Raw genomic sequence first — 16,017 nt, 5'->3', positions numbered from 1 at the left:
TATTAAACTATATTCTCTAAAGAGATATTTTATATTAACTACTAAAAGCTTAATAATTAGAACTTATAATTATTTAAATATTAAAAGTAGATTAGTAGTACTATTGAAAATAATAAAAAGAAACATAAGTTATTATAAATTAAAATTATTACTCTTGTTATATTAAAACTATTTAACTAATATATATTAATCTCTATAAGCTATTATTATAAGTTTTAATAGTTATCTCTAGTATTATTTAATATAAGTTCTATTTAAATAGCCTTTTTAGTTAGAGTAATACTACTTTAAAACTCTGTTGAAACACTTTTATAACTTAATATAACTTAATAAACTTTACGTTAGAATAATAACTTTATTAAGCTTATTCTTATTAGATTTAGTAATGTTAATAGATTATTATATTAGTAGAGGTAATAAAGTAACTTATTATTAACTAGTAAGTTAAAATAGAAGAAAACCTATGATATATACTAAGTAATTTAAACCCTCTATAAATATAAATTAAAAGTTAAATATTTTAATAATTATAATGATGCTACTAATAACTATTATATTATTTATCTTTTTATTTTATTAAGCTTATCTATTTATCTTTAGATCTATAAATAATATCTTATAGCTTAAATAAAAACTATAGCTAATAGAGAAATAACTATTAATAAGCTTTTAGAGAATATTATTATTAATATAACTTTATACTACTAACCTATTTTTATTATAACTACTATAACTACTTCTATTTAGTTATTATTACTAATACTACTATTAATAAAACTACTATTAATACTACTATATATTAAGAAATAAGATTTATTAATTTTATCCTCCTCTCTATTTATTTCTTAGATTAAGCTTATGTTATAACTTCTTTATAAATATCTAAATTATTTATAAAAAAAACTAAAGATATTAAATAAGATATCAATCTTTTTATTACTTTTAATACTATTTTATAAGCTTATTTTTGACTTAAATCCCTTTAAAAAGCACTAACTAATTAGTTTAATAAGAATAATATCTCTATAAATATTATAGAAATAATTAGACGTAAACTTAAATAATTCTTAATTAAGTAAAATTTTATAGATTTAATAACTAACTATAGCTTATATTTACTTCTTTATAATATTAAAAGTTAATAAGTTCTTAAGTACATAATATACTACTTCTAAATAATATAATACTTCTAGCTAATACTATTAAATAAAACCCTTTAATTAAAGCGATTAATAATATTTACTCTCTTATTATTTCTCTTATTTAATTACTTAATAATAATAATAATAATAATAATAAGCTTTAATAAATAGAGAGAGGTTTTTCTTATTTCTTCATATAAATATAAAGATCTTAACTTTAATAACTAATAGTAACTTATCTAATAAATAAAACATACCTCTAATATTATAGCTAAAAAGAAGTATATTATAATTTAAGTGTTATAAAACTAACTAATTATTAAGATTAGATTATTTTTATTTTATATTAATATTGTATTTTTTAAAATAAAATTTTTTTAATAATATTAAAATTAAATATAACTATAGCTATAAACTTGACTTTATAATAAAATCTCTTCTTTATTAATATCTCTATCTATTTAAATATAAATATTATAATAATAAAAGTAATATAAAATAGTATTAATATTTTTAGCTACTTTAAAAGTATAATTATAAAAACAGTTTGCAAAAAAGGTATTTATTACTTTAATTTATTTATATATATATATTACTTCTATAAATAATCTTTAAAATTACTAAAAAACACCTTAATAAGGTTAAAATTTAGTAATATATATGTAAATATAATAATTTAATACTATACTATTAGTAAATATCTTTTAACTACTTCTAATTATATTACGCTATATTATCTATAACTAAAACTAACTTTAAACTAAGAAACTTCCCTATTTTTAGTAATATAAAGTTCTTAATTTAATATAAAAAGCTACTAGCATTTATATATCTAAAATAAATAATATAGTTAAGAAAACTATTAATAAGAAAAGCTAGTAAAATATAATACTATATACCTCTTTTTATAACACTCTATTTTAATAACTTTATACTTTTTAGTATTTGACCTATATATCTAATACTACTTTAATAATTAACACTACTCTTATTAATAAAAAATAAATATGTTAATAGTATAGTTATAAATTAATATAATATATATATTTTATACAGCTTAATTTTATTACTAAATAATACACTAAATCTTTATTTCTATTATATCTGTTTTAAATAATAAAAAATTACTAATATAAATATAAATAAATTAAACTCTTCTATAGAAAAACCCTAAACTTTATTAAAATAATAGTTAGTTTTATTATATAAAAACTTAAAAATCACCTCTTTATAGATTAATAATATTTTATAATATCTAAAACTTACTAATTAATATAGTTTTAGTATATCTTTAAATACCTCTTATTATTAATAATAAATTCAAACTATTATAATATTATATTTAATAAGCTTTATAATTAATTAATTATTAAAATAATAAATAAATAGTAACTCCTTTAAGTAAACTTACTACTTACTACTTAATAGCTTTAGTATTATCTATTTTATAATATTAATATAATTTTAATTAAATATAATACTAGTAAAGAGGAGAATAAATAGTAAAAAAGCTGTATTATATATATTTTATGTTCCTAAATAAGTTTAATAATAAGATCTTTAGTATTAACATATTTAAAATATATTACTATTAAGAGATAAAATATAGTTATATAAACATTATACTACAAAAAGAGGCTTCTTAATAATATCAATAATTAATTTATATTTAGATTTCATAATAATATATATTAACTTACTAATAATATAAGTAAAATAAATAATAATAATATTATAAACCTTAAATTAACGTACTTAGTAATAATTTTAACCCCCTTAATACCTTAAAATATATATTTAAGAGGAGTTAACCCTATAGAGATAAAAAGAAGGATAATATATAGATTTTAATAAAAAAAAGCTATTCTAAAGCTATTAATAATTAATTTATATAATAATTTGCGTTAATTATTTGCGTTAATTAATGCGTTTTTAGCGTTAGCACATACGAATAGGTAAAAGTAGCGTAGAGGGGTAATAAATCGCGCACTGATAGGGGTTTCGGGTAAGGCAAACGCAAATAAGTGCGGTGACCCCACATTCTCATGCACTGAAAGGGCCCCCACGGCGGCCCTCCCCCGCGATTCGGCTGTTTTTAGTGCCCCCCCAGCGGATTGACCGGGGATGCGGTCCCTTCCACAGGCGCAATCTGCCTCGGCTTTTTGGAGCTTCTCCAACTCTATCTCTGCCGGTTATTCTATTCCGTGCCTTTTTAAGTAATATTAGATCTCTCCAGACGCTCACTCAACTCCTTCTCACATGAAGTGCTCTCTTTTCCTGTGAGATTACTTCACTGAAGCTTGATAGTGTAAACCTCTTCCTCTATTCATAATCACCACCATCCAGTGCCATCGCAGAGTGAAATTCGCCCAAGATGGTCGGCCCTCCGCCTCTCATGGGGATCAAAGTCCTCGAATTCGCCGGCCTCGCCCCGGGCCCCTTTGCAGGAATGCTCCTCGCCGACGCCGGCGCCTCCGTCCTCCGCATCGACCGCACTGTCGGCGGCAGCGGGACCCCGCTGCCGACCGAGGACATGCTGGCGCGCCACAAGGCCTCCGTCGCCGTCGACCTCAAGTCCAAGGACGGCGTGGACTTCGTAAAGAGCCTCGCCTCGAAAGCAGACGTCATCATCGACCCGTTCCGTCCGGGCGTCCTCGAGAAGCTGGGCCTGGGCCCGGAGGTGCTGTGCGGTCTCAACGGCGGGCTCGTGTACGGACGCATGACGGGATTCCGCCGCGACGGGCGGTACAAGGACATGGCGGGCCACGACATCAACTACCTCGCCGTGTCGGGGCTGCTGGGCCTGCTGGGCCGCGAGGGGGAGAAGATCCAGCCGCCGTGGAATATTTTGGCTGATTTCGCGGGCGGCGGGGCGGTGCTTTTCCAGGGCGTGTTGATGGCGTTGCTGGCGAGGGAGAGGAACGGCGGCAAGGGGCAGGTTGTGGAAGCGAACATGGTGGATGGGTCGGCGTACCTGGCCACGTTCCCGCGGTTCGCGCTCAAGGGGCCGCTTGGGGATGCGGGGAGGGGGAAGAACATCTTGGACGGCGGGTGTCCTTATTACGATACCTACGAGACCAAGGACGGCAGGTATATGGCCGTCGGGGCGCTGGAGCCGCAGTTCTTCAGGGCGCTGGTGCAGGGGCTAGAGCTGGATAGGACGTGGGAGGAGAGGCGATTCGACCGTGATAATTGGCCGGAGTTGAGGGAGCTTCTGACGAGAACGTTCAAGAGTAGGACGAGGGCGGAGTGGGAGAAGGTGTTTGATGGGACAGATGCGTGTACCACACCTGTATTGGAGTACTCGGAGCTCGAGACGGAACCGGGGAGGGAAGGTGATCAGAGGCCGGTGGTGACGCTGGTGGAGACGCCGTGCCTGGCCGTAGATGAAGCCAAAGCCGGGGATCCGAGAAGGGGCCAAGGTCCGGGGGTGCCAGGAAGAGGGTACGAAGGCTTCACTTTAGCCCCTGGCGATGGTGCGGAGAGAGTACTCTCGGATTGGTTCGGGTGGAAGAAGGGGAGGGATTTTGAGGCGCAAAATGGAGGGCTGATACTCAAAGCAACGTCAAAGCTTTGAGGTATGTATAGATAATTGCCGTTGCATTATTTCTTGGAGTTTTTTATGAAGACTATTTAGAGCTTCACACATGATATCTACTCATTTGTCCTTAATCCTGACCCAGTATCGTCTTTTCAGTCTAGACGGAATAGATCAGCATACCATTTCTTCAATGAACGACTGAGTAATATCTTCACTTACTCTTTCAACCATCACCACACTCGATGCTAGCTGGGGCTTGGCGGGGGGTTTGGAGGCGGCCGAGGAGAGGGCGGATCTTTCCTGGACATGTTTGCGGCTTGTCTTCGTATATGCCGCTCTTTGTAGCAGACTATAACGGTCTCTTGGTCGTTGAAGACCTTGAAATTCGTCAGCCCACAGCAATTAGACAGAGTCATTGTGTTACTCACTTCACAATGCTTCTTGATGGCTGTATGACGGTGTAATCGGTATTGCTTCGTCGATGAGCTCCTCGTCAAAAGCTCAACAACTACAAAAACTCCCATCTCATCTCTAAATACGAAGCCGCACCGATGAATCATCTCGAGCCTCCCCTGCTGCCATGAAAAATCGGCCCTCTTCGAACCTCCCTCCCGTCGCCGCTGCGCCCTCCCGTCCCAGACCGCCACTGCCTGCCTCTTCTTTCCTTTTTCCACCTTTAAATGGTGAGATGGCCGGGGGCTTGGCTCTCATTGAATAACATTGTCTGACCGACTCTGACCCTGCCTACCACCATGCCGGAAGCCGCTCCCGCGACGGCACGACAGCGGCGGGAGAGAGATCCTCTTTTTTTTCTCCCCTGTGTGTTTTCTTTTGTCCACCTCCCCGTCCCCTTCTGTACTCTGCCGCTCAACGCCATCCTCTAAGGAAATGGCTCTCAGATTGGTTGTCTCAGTTGGTCCCGGCGTGTCGGATCGAGACGGATAGCTTTCCCGGACCTTTTTGGGAGCGTTCATTTCTCACCTATCATTGTCGAATATGGGCTCAGCGTGGCGAAAGGAGTGGTTGCGTGGTGGAAAGACGCGGGCTTGCTTGGTTCCCCGGGTTCTGCATGGGCTCACCGCTCCGTGTGCTGTACCTAAGGTATGTATGTAAGGTAGGTAGGATTGCGTGGGAAAAAAGCAAGCGTGCCATACCGCTGTTCAATGGTGATTCTGGTATCCGATTCGCGCTGAGTTTGTCTGGCCAAGCTTGCGACGTGTTGAAAGTTCTCACAGTTTCTGTCAAAAACGAGATGTAATAATGCGCAGAGGAGCAGGTTTCACGCCGGTAGACGTGACAAGTTTTTTTTTCAACCCGATTGTTCCAGACAGCGGGGGCCTGGCATTACCTTTGCGCCTCGATGCAATGCAGGTATTTCATGCATGGTGCTGTATGCGAGGTTTTCTTATCACAATGCAGAATCAGGAAATGGATTCGGCGTAGTTGATGCTCTATGCCACATCTCATTGCTGGTTCAGAAGCGTCTCAACGACTGGAGACGAGCACACATGTATCAGTCACTCGTCTCCAAAGTACAATGTGAGCATATTTCCCGCTTGGAGACTGCAGGATAATTCAGGAGAAGTAAAACTGCAGCTCGAAAAAACGAGAGGGTCACGCAAGATTCTCTAGCCAGCACAAACGCACGGTACATAACTACATCAATATCACACAAGTAGATTGAAGGAATGTTGGTATCTTAAACCTAACGAACGTGGTGTGCTGTACCAGCAAAACTCGAGCCCTTCGTTTGCGCCCCATACACGATCAAAAAGAGTGTGGACATCAGCACCCTTCGTGGGGTGCCGACTAATAATTCCATTCACATTCCTAGAGAGCCAACAAGAAACGGAGGAACAAAAGAGAAGACATAAACATCATAAAATCACTCTCCCCCTCAACTTCCGCGACTCAAGCGAAACACCGCTTAGAGCCGCCTAGCCTTCTTGTTCGCCGGAGGGGCGGCGTCAGCCGGTACCCCTTGCGAGACCGGGACGGGCATCGGGACGGGCTCGGGCACGGGAACACCGGTGGTGCCCGGAGCAGGCGCGGCACAGCCCAGGTTGCAAGGCGTCTCGCAACGGCCGATGAAGTCGGGCTTGTCGTTCTTGCAGCGGCCCTGGCAGGGGCAGAGGAGCTCGATGACGCTGCCCTTCTCCTGGCCCGGGTCGCAGATGCAGACGAAGAGGGTGTCTTCGAGGGACTCCGGGGACGGGGCGGAGGAGGCGCAGTTGGTGTTGGGCGTAGCGCAGTAGCTCTGGCCGAGTTCCTCAGTCTTGTAGCCTGGGGCAGATTCCCTGTGTTAGTGCCTGGGTTTCTTCTGGTATTGTATCGTGAGTGCGAACGTACCTTGGAAGCCGACGAGGACCTTGCCGCAGTAGGTGGCGCCGCAAACGCAGTTCTTGCCGCCGGACGGAGGCACCGCGGGATTGGGAGGCGTGGGGACGGGCGCGGTCGGGTTGACCGGAGTGCTGGGCAGCGGCGCAGGGTCAACGGGAGCTGGGACGTTGGGGATGGGTTGCGTCTCAGCGGGCGGTGGCTGTTGGCCGGTGACGGTCACGACTACGACGTTGGTCGTGGGGACTTGTGGCTGAGGTTGAGGTTGTTCTGGCTGTCCTCCCTCGGCCTGGGGCATTGCCGAGACCCAGGCTAGGAGGGAGGTCAGGGTGAGGAGAGATGCCTTCATCTTTCAGGTGATGTCCGTTTATTTTGCAGGGTAGAGAAGTGATGAGAAGTTGCTGATGATTCTGATGCGGACGAGGATGGCGTGATTGCTTGTCTAGACAACGTTAACAGCTTTATATACATTTCTCACGGTCACCAAACAGTCTGTTGGTCTAGGGACGCCTTTGGGAACTCCAAGTCATCCCTGCTGTCGAGGACTCGGTCTGGGGTTGCAAACACGTTGTCCGTTCCACCCGTGAAGAGAGTCGCACCGGCACGCCGTCGATGAGAGAGGAGTGAAACGTTGAGGGACGGCTTGTTCCCGGCGTATTCGAGTCTGTACTAGATGACTAGATGAGCTAATTCAAGTTGGAGACTTTCAAATCTGCCCTCAAGTATTATGAGACGCCGGGACACTTCCTCAGCATCGTGCTTCGATACCGGCGCCTGACTAGCCCGCGATATCTCATTTGGCTGGCCTTGATTCAAGATACCTTCATCGCGCCATCAATATTCACACTTGCCGCCCTCGGCCACATAGGTCATGAGGTAACCCATCACTAGACGGGTGCAACAGGACTCGACAACATGTTGACCACGTCACGACCCAGGAAAATGGACTCTCTTTGGAAGGGATGGTAGCTCATGATACAATCAAATATCTTTCTGCGCACCACCCTTCACTAGGAGGTGCTCGCACTCGAGGCATCGGTGAGACGTTCTCCTGAGAATGGTGTCCCTCCAGAGTCGGGCATCGTCGCGCATTGTGATCCTGTCTTAAGGAGATTAGGAGAATAGGAGGAATTCCCGGCCATCGAAGCGTGCCGTGTCATGTTTCGTGCCTCGACACGTCAGAAGAGGTTTGCCATTCTCGGCTTCGGATGCTCCGACGTACATTCCAGGCACGCAACCCGAAGACCTCCACGGCAACTTGAAAGCTGACGGCTGCCAAAAGCAGGCCGGATGAACAGTACTGGGTGGCTGAGGTGTGGTCGGCTCGGAGCTGCGGCGTTGTTGTTTGATGAGACGGGACCCCTGAAGCCGAAGCCGAACTAGACCCTGCATATGCACCGTAGGCCACCCAGTAAATACATAAATCAGCACTGTCTGCGCCTGCACCACCTTGTCCTTACCCCTCCAAACCCCGCCATCTTTGTGCTCCCGCGCCAGGCGTATTATCTGAGCTCCAAAATCTGATCCCGAACTTCGTACGATTCCCAGCAACACATCGCAAACCACCCCGTACACCGAGTCCAATTGACCTCGTTCACCTCGAGCAGACACACGGAAGCCATCGACTGATGCGCTGAGGACGAATTTCCAACTCCCACGCCCCTTCCTTCCCCTTCCCCCGCCTTACTAGCAACCATGGCCGACAACGGCGCCCCCATCCACGTCGGCTCGCGCAAGTCGGCGCTGGCCATGAAGCAAACCCACATCGTCGTCGACGGCCTCTCCGCGCTGCGCCCCGAGCAGAAGTTCGAGGTCCACGGCATGCAGACGCTCGGCGACAAGGACCAGATCACGGCGCTGTACAACTTTGGCGGCAAGGGCTTGTGGACCAACGAGCTCGAGGCCAAGCTCATGGCGAAGGAGATCGACATCATCGTCCACTCGCTCAAGGACATGCCCACCACCCTGCCCGACGGCTGCGTCCTCGGCTGCGTCACCAAGCGCGAGGACCCGCGCGACGTCGTCGTCTTCAAGGCCGGCCTCGCCGAGAAGCACGGCTGGAAGTCCATCGCCGACCTCCCCGACGACAGCGTCGTCGGCACCAGCAGCATCCGCCGCATCGCCCAGCTGAAGCGCCGCTACCCGGGCCTGAAGTTCGCCGACGTGCGCGGCAACATCGAGACCCGCCTGCGCAAGTGCGACGACCCCGAGGGCCCCTTCTCCGCCATCATCCTCGCGGCCGCGGGCCTGCTGCGCATGGACTACGGCGCGCGTATCTCGCAGTACCTCGAGTCGGAGAGCGGTGGCATCCTGCACGCCGTCGGACAGGGCGCCATCGGCGTCGAGGCGAGGTCAGACGACGAGCGGGTGCTGAAGCTGCTGAAGGAGTATGAGGACCGGACGACCATGCTGGCGTGCGTGGCAGAGCGCAGCGTGATGCGCACGCTCGAGGGAGGGTGCAGTGTGCCGATTGGCGTGGAGACGAGCTGGGTGGAGGCCGAGGGAGGGGCCAAGAAGCTGCGGGTGAAGGCGACGGTGGTGCACGTCGACGGCCAGCAGGGGGTGGACGCGGAGCGGACCGAGACGATCGAGACGGCTGAGGAGGCGGATGACTTTGGCAAGCTTGTGGCACAGGACCTGGTGGACAGAGGCGCACAAAAGATCCTTGACGAGATCAACGCGATGAAGCCGGATGCGCAGCCGACGACGACGACAACTGCCGCCCCCGCTACTTAACTATTGTTTTAACGGTTTTTAAACGACCATGCCATGACAACAAAATAGACTGATTCCCTGACGTATGGGAGCATTGACGATGACCTTTTTATCTTGTCTGCTGTCTTGTTCATCTCCTCTATGTGTGCGGTTATCTCGTTGAAATCGTAACCCCTATGATGATGATAAAAACAATATTCGCGCCCGGTATCGGTGTATGATACGACCCGACGACCCCTTCCCTCACCCTTTGCAGACCATATGTCAGGTTGAACTGCTGCCGGCCACACTACCGGTTACGTTCCCGCACCCGTTTGCTCTTTTTGCCCTTTTTTGTCTTTCTTTCTTTCGTTATCGCAAACCCGGGGGCTCTCTAGTGGTCGGCGGTGAAAGCCTTGTACTCCTCAGTGTCCATGAGGGCCTCGATCTCCTTGACGCCCGCCTCGTCGACCTCGATCTTTGCGATCCAGCCGCCGCCATGGGAGTCGTCCTCGGGGACCTTGTTGATGGTGCTGGGCTTCTCCTCGAGACCGGTGTTGACCTGGGTGACCTTGCAGGTGATGGGGGCGTTGATGTCGGCGGCGCTCTTGACGGACTCGACGGCGCCGATGGCATCGCCCTGGGCGACGGTGGCGCCCTCCTCGGGGAGCTCGACGTAGACGACGTCGCCCAGCTGCTCGGCGGCGTACTCGGAAATGCCGACGACGCCCGTCTTCTTGTCGGCGTTGAGGTCGACCCACTCGTGGTCCTTGGTGTACTTGCGTATTAAGCCTGGCGGAAGAGGATCCGGAGGTCAGTATGGTGTGCTGGTGTAGTGCGGAATGCTTCGCGAAGAGATATCCGGCCGTGGAGGAGCAATGTGCGCGGCGGGAGACTCACTAATGGGGGTTGTGGAGAAGGAGCGGACGGTTGGGCGAGCGAAGGCAGCGCGGGGAGCAGCGGCCTTGGTGATCTGGGAGAGGGCGGAGGGGCGGATTGCCCTCATGCTGCGAGCCATTGAGGCCATTGTTGCTGTTTGTGAAGGGTGGTGTGGTTTGTCGAGGAGGAAATCCGTGGGTTGAGTGAGGAGTTTGGTCTTCGCGAGGGACTGAGATAATGAGGTCAGAAGGGTGACCAGCAGGACCGGCAGTAGATAATTAGAGCTTTGGGAAGAGAGCGGGTTCGGGGGGGTTGCTTATCGGTGTGTATCCGCTCTGAATGGGCTTCCAGCCAATCATGGCTGCTTATTTAATCCACTCTCGACGAGTATTCGGAGCTGCCCACCGAGCGCTCGGGTCTTGATCCGTCGCCTCATGGCAGCAGCAGCCGCGCCATGTCTGAAGCATTTGATCGGCCAATCAGACAAAGAAGCGCGCTGTCTTTAGTCATTATCGGGCAATGGGCAATGGGCGAGAGGAAGTCAATTGTTCGACTGAGGTTGGCAACCCGCTTTGCCCCTCGAATAATTCCGTTGGCAAGCACATTCAAGGTATTCCATTCTGCAGTTCGTCGCGATTGTATATATATATATATCACTTTCTCTCCGGCTTCCTAGCTCTTTGTGCGTTTTGCATCGTCATTACCCAGTTCCCGGTATTGTTCTTCCCATCCTCGGTATCGTTGACAATGCTCCATCGTTCTATGTGCGGTTGTTGCTGTAGTTCCCAACCTCGACTGCCTCCATTCGTGTCAATGATCATTGTCAAGCCAACGATGTGACTGTTGCGATTGTCATTGCGTCTAACGCTGGCACATTTCAACAGCTCATTGCAGAGAACCAGTGACCATCTTACATAAGGTAAGGTAGGTAGGCAACGGCTTTGCTTAGTAAGAGGGACCCCCGCGGTCGAGCCGGGCACAACCCAATGGCTTGGACGGAGCGGGCCAGGAACACGTCGCAAACAAACCCACCGTCTACGGGGGCCTTCTCTGCAGGACACAGCGGGTGCTATTTGACGGCGTCATGCCGTTTGCATGAATTGCCCATTTTGCAAACCAGGAGATTGCAAGGCAAATATTTTTTTATTTCTTTTGGTCACCTCTTCATTCTTAGCTCAACCCTAAGGTTTGCAATCGGAATCGGTTCTGTTCTGGTTCTTTGCCTGATTGATTGATACGAGAGACACCTTCTAGAAATGCGGTCTGGCGTCAGAGGCCCTGCTTGGCTGGCTGACTGCTGACTACCCTTGACCCCGTGCATCGTCCCATGTCGCGTGCTCTGGGCTCAGTTGGCATTCCCCTTTGTTGACTTTGGCTGTTGACATTGGGGTTGCAGCTTTTACCGGACAACCAGCTGCAAGTGGGAGGTAGGGTCCAATGTCACGCATTTCAAACGCACGACTGCGAATGGCGACGGCAACATCAACATCAACAATAACAACAATCGACTTGTTCTGTGCTCATTGGTGTTTGGTTGGAGAAAGGAACTCCAAGATCGATCGATTGTCTCTTCCGTTCCTGCATTGGCAGTTTTGGAGGGGGTAGGCTAATTAGCTAATCGCATGGTAGCGGCCAGCGACTCACCGCCCCAGAGGCTGTTTCGTTTTGGTCCGCAAGTCTAGGTTGGTCCGTCGAACGTCTTGTCTCAGTGCCCTACGATGACTTACACCGTCTGTACCGTCTCTGCCCGTACCCGTCGCCGTCGGGTCTTTTGGCTCGCCAGCGTCCTTGTCGAGTCCCACAGCGAAGGGTGGACTCTAGGCCGGGCCTCGTTCAGCTTTTTGCCTGAATTGCTGCCAGAACCTCAGAGACAGGGAGGCTCACTCAGGAGTCAGGAGACCAGGAACAGGCGTGGCCTGGCTGACGAAGCCCGATGAACCATGGCCGTGGTGGAAAATAGAGCACAAGCGGCTAGTGTGAATCCGCCCGTCATAAATGCCGCCTGGGCCGTGGTCCATCGTCCACTGTCCACAACCTACGGATACCTCTGGACCTTGACGTTAACAACTTAAAGCACGGAATACACAGTAGTGCCTGGGTGCCTGGGTGCCAATTCCATGGCATAAGCAGGTGGTTGTGGTTTATGTGCGTGGGGCTGCTGAAAAAAGAAGACATAAAACATTGTGAACGCGTCCTGCGCGTTTTCCCCACACAAACTGGGCCGGACTGTGAGGTTTTGGCGTCATCACCGGTGCACCACTCGCCAGTGCCGCCCCCCCTCCTCTGGCCGGTCCCCCCTCCCCAGCGCGCATCCTTGGGCTCTGACTGGCTGTTTCCTCGCCGTGCCCCCTGTCGCACCTCCCTCGATCTGCCATAAGCGCCGCGTGCTGGGGAGGGGGTCCTGCCTTAATCGCTTCCCTGCGCTGCTGCCCGCGTTTCCTGCGTTGCGTTGGCGTGTCTGCTAAATCCCGCCAGGCCACCCGCTAATAATCCAGATTCATTAGTGGTCACAGCACGCTGGCCGGTAAGCACAAGGCACCGTAGCACAAACACCCGGTCAGCACCCAGGTGTCGAGAATAACACGAACATCGCATCGCATCCCCGTCCCCGTCCCCCATCTCAATGCTCATCCACATTGCATCGCGCACAACACAAATGCGTCGTGCTGCTGCTGGGCTCCGCTAATCCCATCCGTCTCCATCGCCATCTCCATCCTTTCCCCCCGTTTCCATTGCCCTGACCCGTCCGTCTCGGTACATTCCTTGGACCGTGACTGCTGGTTCCTTCAGCCTTCAGAGGTCTGTTTCCATCCACCACCCACGCAGCGCACCGCCTTGCCTTGCACCGCCGCATCTCATCAGCATCCCGTCCCGTCCGTCACTACCTTGTTCTCGCCGCCCTGCCTACACAACTAACCTAACCTCACCAGGCTTGCACGTTGCTGCTCATCTTCCTTCCTTGGTCTTTCGCCTTGTGCCCTGCCCTGCTTTGGCTTGTCCTCATCTCTCGGGCCTGACCCGACTATTGGATCCAAACAAGGAGGGTTCTGAAGTCCAGCAAACCTGGTCCAGCCCGGCTTCCCGCTCGTCAACTGCCACCACACCCTTTCTCACGCCGGTACGTTGCTTGGTCCAATACAAGCCCGTCTTCCTATTGCTCGGCTCGACTCGACTCGACTCCAGCTTGTGGTGGGCAGCCCCTGGTTCACCTCCCTCGCCCAATCCCGTCTCTTGTTTCTGTCTGCCACTGCACCGTCTCGACTCCAGAGGTACCGTACCGCTCCGTACCGTCCACTGCACCACACACTACCTACCTCACTCTCCTGTCCCTCCTCGACTCCTCCTCCTCTGCCTCTGTTCTGTGTGGAGAGGTTAGGTGAGACATCTTCGCCTGACACTCTCTCGTTCCCTTTCCTCTCACGCCGCCATTCACTTCCAAGACTTGCGTGTTTTTTCGTCGCCAACTTTAATCACTGACGGCTACCGCTTTGCAGACCTGAAATTCGAGTCAGGCGCTCAGAGACGATCTGTCGCTGCCTCACTGCACTTGGCTGTGCCCATGAAGCCATCGTCGGGCCTAAACTGAAACCTGCCGCCTACCACCCCGGTCTCTCCTTCGCTCCCCGACAGAGCCTCGTGCCGACGACCAGCTGTCCTCGACACGCTAGACGGCCAACCGCGACGAAACACCTCACCTGTCTTCACCCTTCGCCCGAGACGGAGCCTCTCTATCCCCGCCTCCCCCGCGATCCTCCACGCTGGATTCCTCAACACTGTCCGCGGGGTCACCGGCCCAGTTCCACGACGCCGTCGACAACATGGAGCACGAATACACCCCCGCCCCGCCTCATCCCGACGATACCCTCGGCGGTCTTGACGGCTCTCCTCAGGTCGTCCAGTCCAACGGATACGAGTACACAGAGAAGCAGCGCCATCAATCAGCCCAATCCATCGACCATGGCCTCCCACCACAATCACCACGGGCCGATGAGCACGCCGACCGGTACAACACCCCGCCGCTGCCCATGAACGCTCCTCCCATCTCAAGACCGGCATCTGGCCTCTCGGGCAACGGCGCACAACAGGGCTACGCCGACCATGCGTCACGAAGCAGCGCCGGCGCCGAGGCTGCGGCGAGCAACGGTCGCAATCACGTCGTTATCAAGGTCGGCATGGTGGGAGATGCGCAAATCGGCAAGACGAGTTTGATGGTCAAGTACGTGGAGGGAAGCTGGGACGAGGACTATATCCAAACACTGGGCGTCAACTTTATGGAGAAGACAATCTCCATTCGGAATACCGAAATCACCTTCTCCATCTGGGATTTGGGCGGTCAGCGCGAGTTCGTCAACATGCTGCCCCTCGTATGCAATGACGCGGTCGCCATCCTCTTCATGTTCGACCTCACACGGAAGAGCACCCTCAACAGCATCAAGGAGTGGTATCGCCAAGGCCGAGGCTTCAACAAGACGGCCATCCCAATCCTAGTGGGCACCAAGTACGACCATTTTGTGAACTTCCCGAGGGAAGACCAAGAAGAGATCTCCAACCAGGTATGTCATATTCGCCTTCTCGGGCTCTTCGTGTAACTGACACACCATAGGCTCGTCGGTTCGCAAAGGCGATGCGCGCGGCGTTGATCTTTTCCAGCACGAGCCATAGTATCAATGTGCAGAAGGTGACACCACCAGACAACCCGCCAGACAATCAAAGCTGACTCGTTGCAGATCTTCAAGATTGTCCTTTCCAAGGCCTTCGACCTCAAGTGCACCATCCCCGAAATCGAGAACGTAGGAGAGCCGTTGCTCCTGTATCAGTCCTGCTGATTTCAGCCGACCGCGCCAGCCAGTTGTCCTGGCTCTGGTGCGATGCCCTCGACTACGTTCGATCACGTACCTCTGTTCAACTCGACTGTCGCATACTTATAATGGATCATGACCCATTACGTACTTTACGACCTTCAAAAACGTGCTGTTCTTCATCGGCTGAACTACTGGAGCCTCCTCGTTAGGCATAAGGCGGGCCGTTAAGAACCTGGCGACCGCGCAGCCCCGACTTTGAGACTTTCAGATTGCATAGAGCGCCACGAGCTCATTTATCCGGGCATAATTCGACTATCGACCCGAATCACTCACTTTTTTCATTTGTAACAAAACTCGCCGTAAAGGCATCATCGCAGCGTTTTCAGTGTCACCAGTTTGATCAACGCGCACACCATCACACTCACACACCACACATTACACATTCCCCTCCTGATCGCGATTGGCGTTGCACACAGCTGTTCAGCTCTTCTTCTCAAAGATTGGTAGGGAACGGCGGGCCTGGTTGAAGGCGGGATAAGATGCATTTTAGGATCATGGTCTGGCGGGGCTCCCTCCACTCAGTTAATTCTTTTCGAACTCTTCTCAGCACGAGGGGACGAAG

General features: G+C 48.8%; 5 protein-coding genes across 5 annotated transcripts; 3 read left to right on the top strand and 2 right to left on the bottom strand.

The window, feature by feature from the left end:
• Nucleotides 1-3,516: 3,516 nt before the first annotated feature.
• cefD2 (Isopenicillin N epimerase component 2) lies at nucleotides 3,517-4,719 on the top strand (the record flags this gene model as incomplete). The annotated part of the gene is made up of 1 exon (XM_037319783.1): nucleotides 3,517-4,719. One exon carries the CDS (start codon nucleotides 3,517-3,519, stop codon nucleotides 4,717-4,719), a length of 1,203 nt encoding a protein of 400 aa, XP_037181655.1.
• Nucleotides 4,720-6,610: 1,891 nt separating this feature from the next.
• CGCA056_v004527 (uncharacterized protein) lies at nucleotides 6,611-7,369 on the bottom strand (the record flags this gene model as incomplete). Its single annotated transcript, XM_037319782.1, has 2 exons — nucleotides 6,611-6,966; nucleotides 7,033-7,369. 2 exons carry the CDS (start codon nucleotides 7,367-7,369, stop codon nucleotides 6,611-6,613), a joined length of 693 nt encoding a protein of 230 aa, XP_037181664.1.
• Nucleotides 7,370-8,769: 1,400 nt separating this feature from the next.
• Nucleotides 8,770-9,756, top strand: pda-1 (Porphobilinogen deaminase; the record flags this gene model as incomplete). The annotated part of the gene is made up of 1 exon (XM_037319781.1): nucleotides 8,770-9,756. One exon carries the CDS (start codon nucleotides 8,770-8,772, stop codon nucleotides 9,754-9,756), a length of 987 nt encoding a protein of 328 aa, XP_037181663.1.
• A 352-nt stretch (nucleotides 9,757-10,108) lies between these two features.
• On the bottom strand, nucleotides 10,109-10,741 carry CGCA056_v004525 (Glycine cleavage system H protein 2; the record flags this gene model as incomplete). Its single annotated transcript, XM_037319780.1, has 2 exons — nucleotides 10,109-10,506; nucleotides 10,615-10,741. 2 exons carry the CDS (start codon nucleotides 10,739-10,741, stop codon nucleotides 10,109-10,111), a joined length of 525 nt encoding a protein of 174 aa, XP_037181662.1.
• Nucleotides 10,742-14,411: 3,670 nt separating this feature from the next.
• spg1 (Septum-promoting GTP-binding protein 1) lies at nucleotides 14,412-15,419 on the top strand (the record flags this gene model as incomplete). Its single annotated transcript, XM_037319779.1, has 3 exons — nucleotides 14,412-15,146; nucleotides 15,197-15,271; nucleotides 15,321-15,419. 3 exons carry the CDS (start codon nucleotides 14,412-14,414, stop codon nucleotides 15,417-15,419), a joined length of 909 nt encoding a protein of 302 aa, XP_037181661.1.
• Between the last annotated feature and the right edge of the window lie 598 nt (nucleotides 15,420-16,017).

Source organism: Colletotrichum aenigma (genome assembly GCF_013390185.1).
Source record: "Colletotrichum aenigma strain Cg56 chromosome Unknown KSG_Cg56_contig03, whole genome shotgun sequence".
NCBI classification, from domain to species: Eukaryota; Fungi; Ascomycota; class Sordariomycetes; order Glomerellales; family Glomerellaceae; genus Colletotrichum; species Colletotrichum aenigma.
Note: the sequence above shows the minus strand (reverse complement) of the source record. Positions and strands in the feature narration are given on the sequence as shown.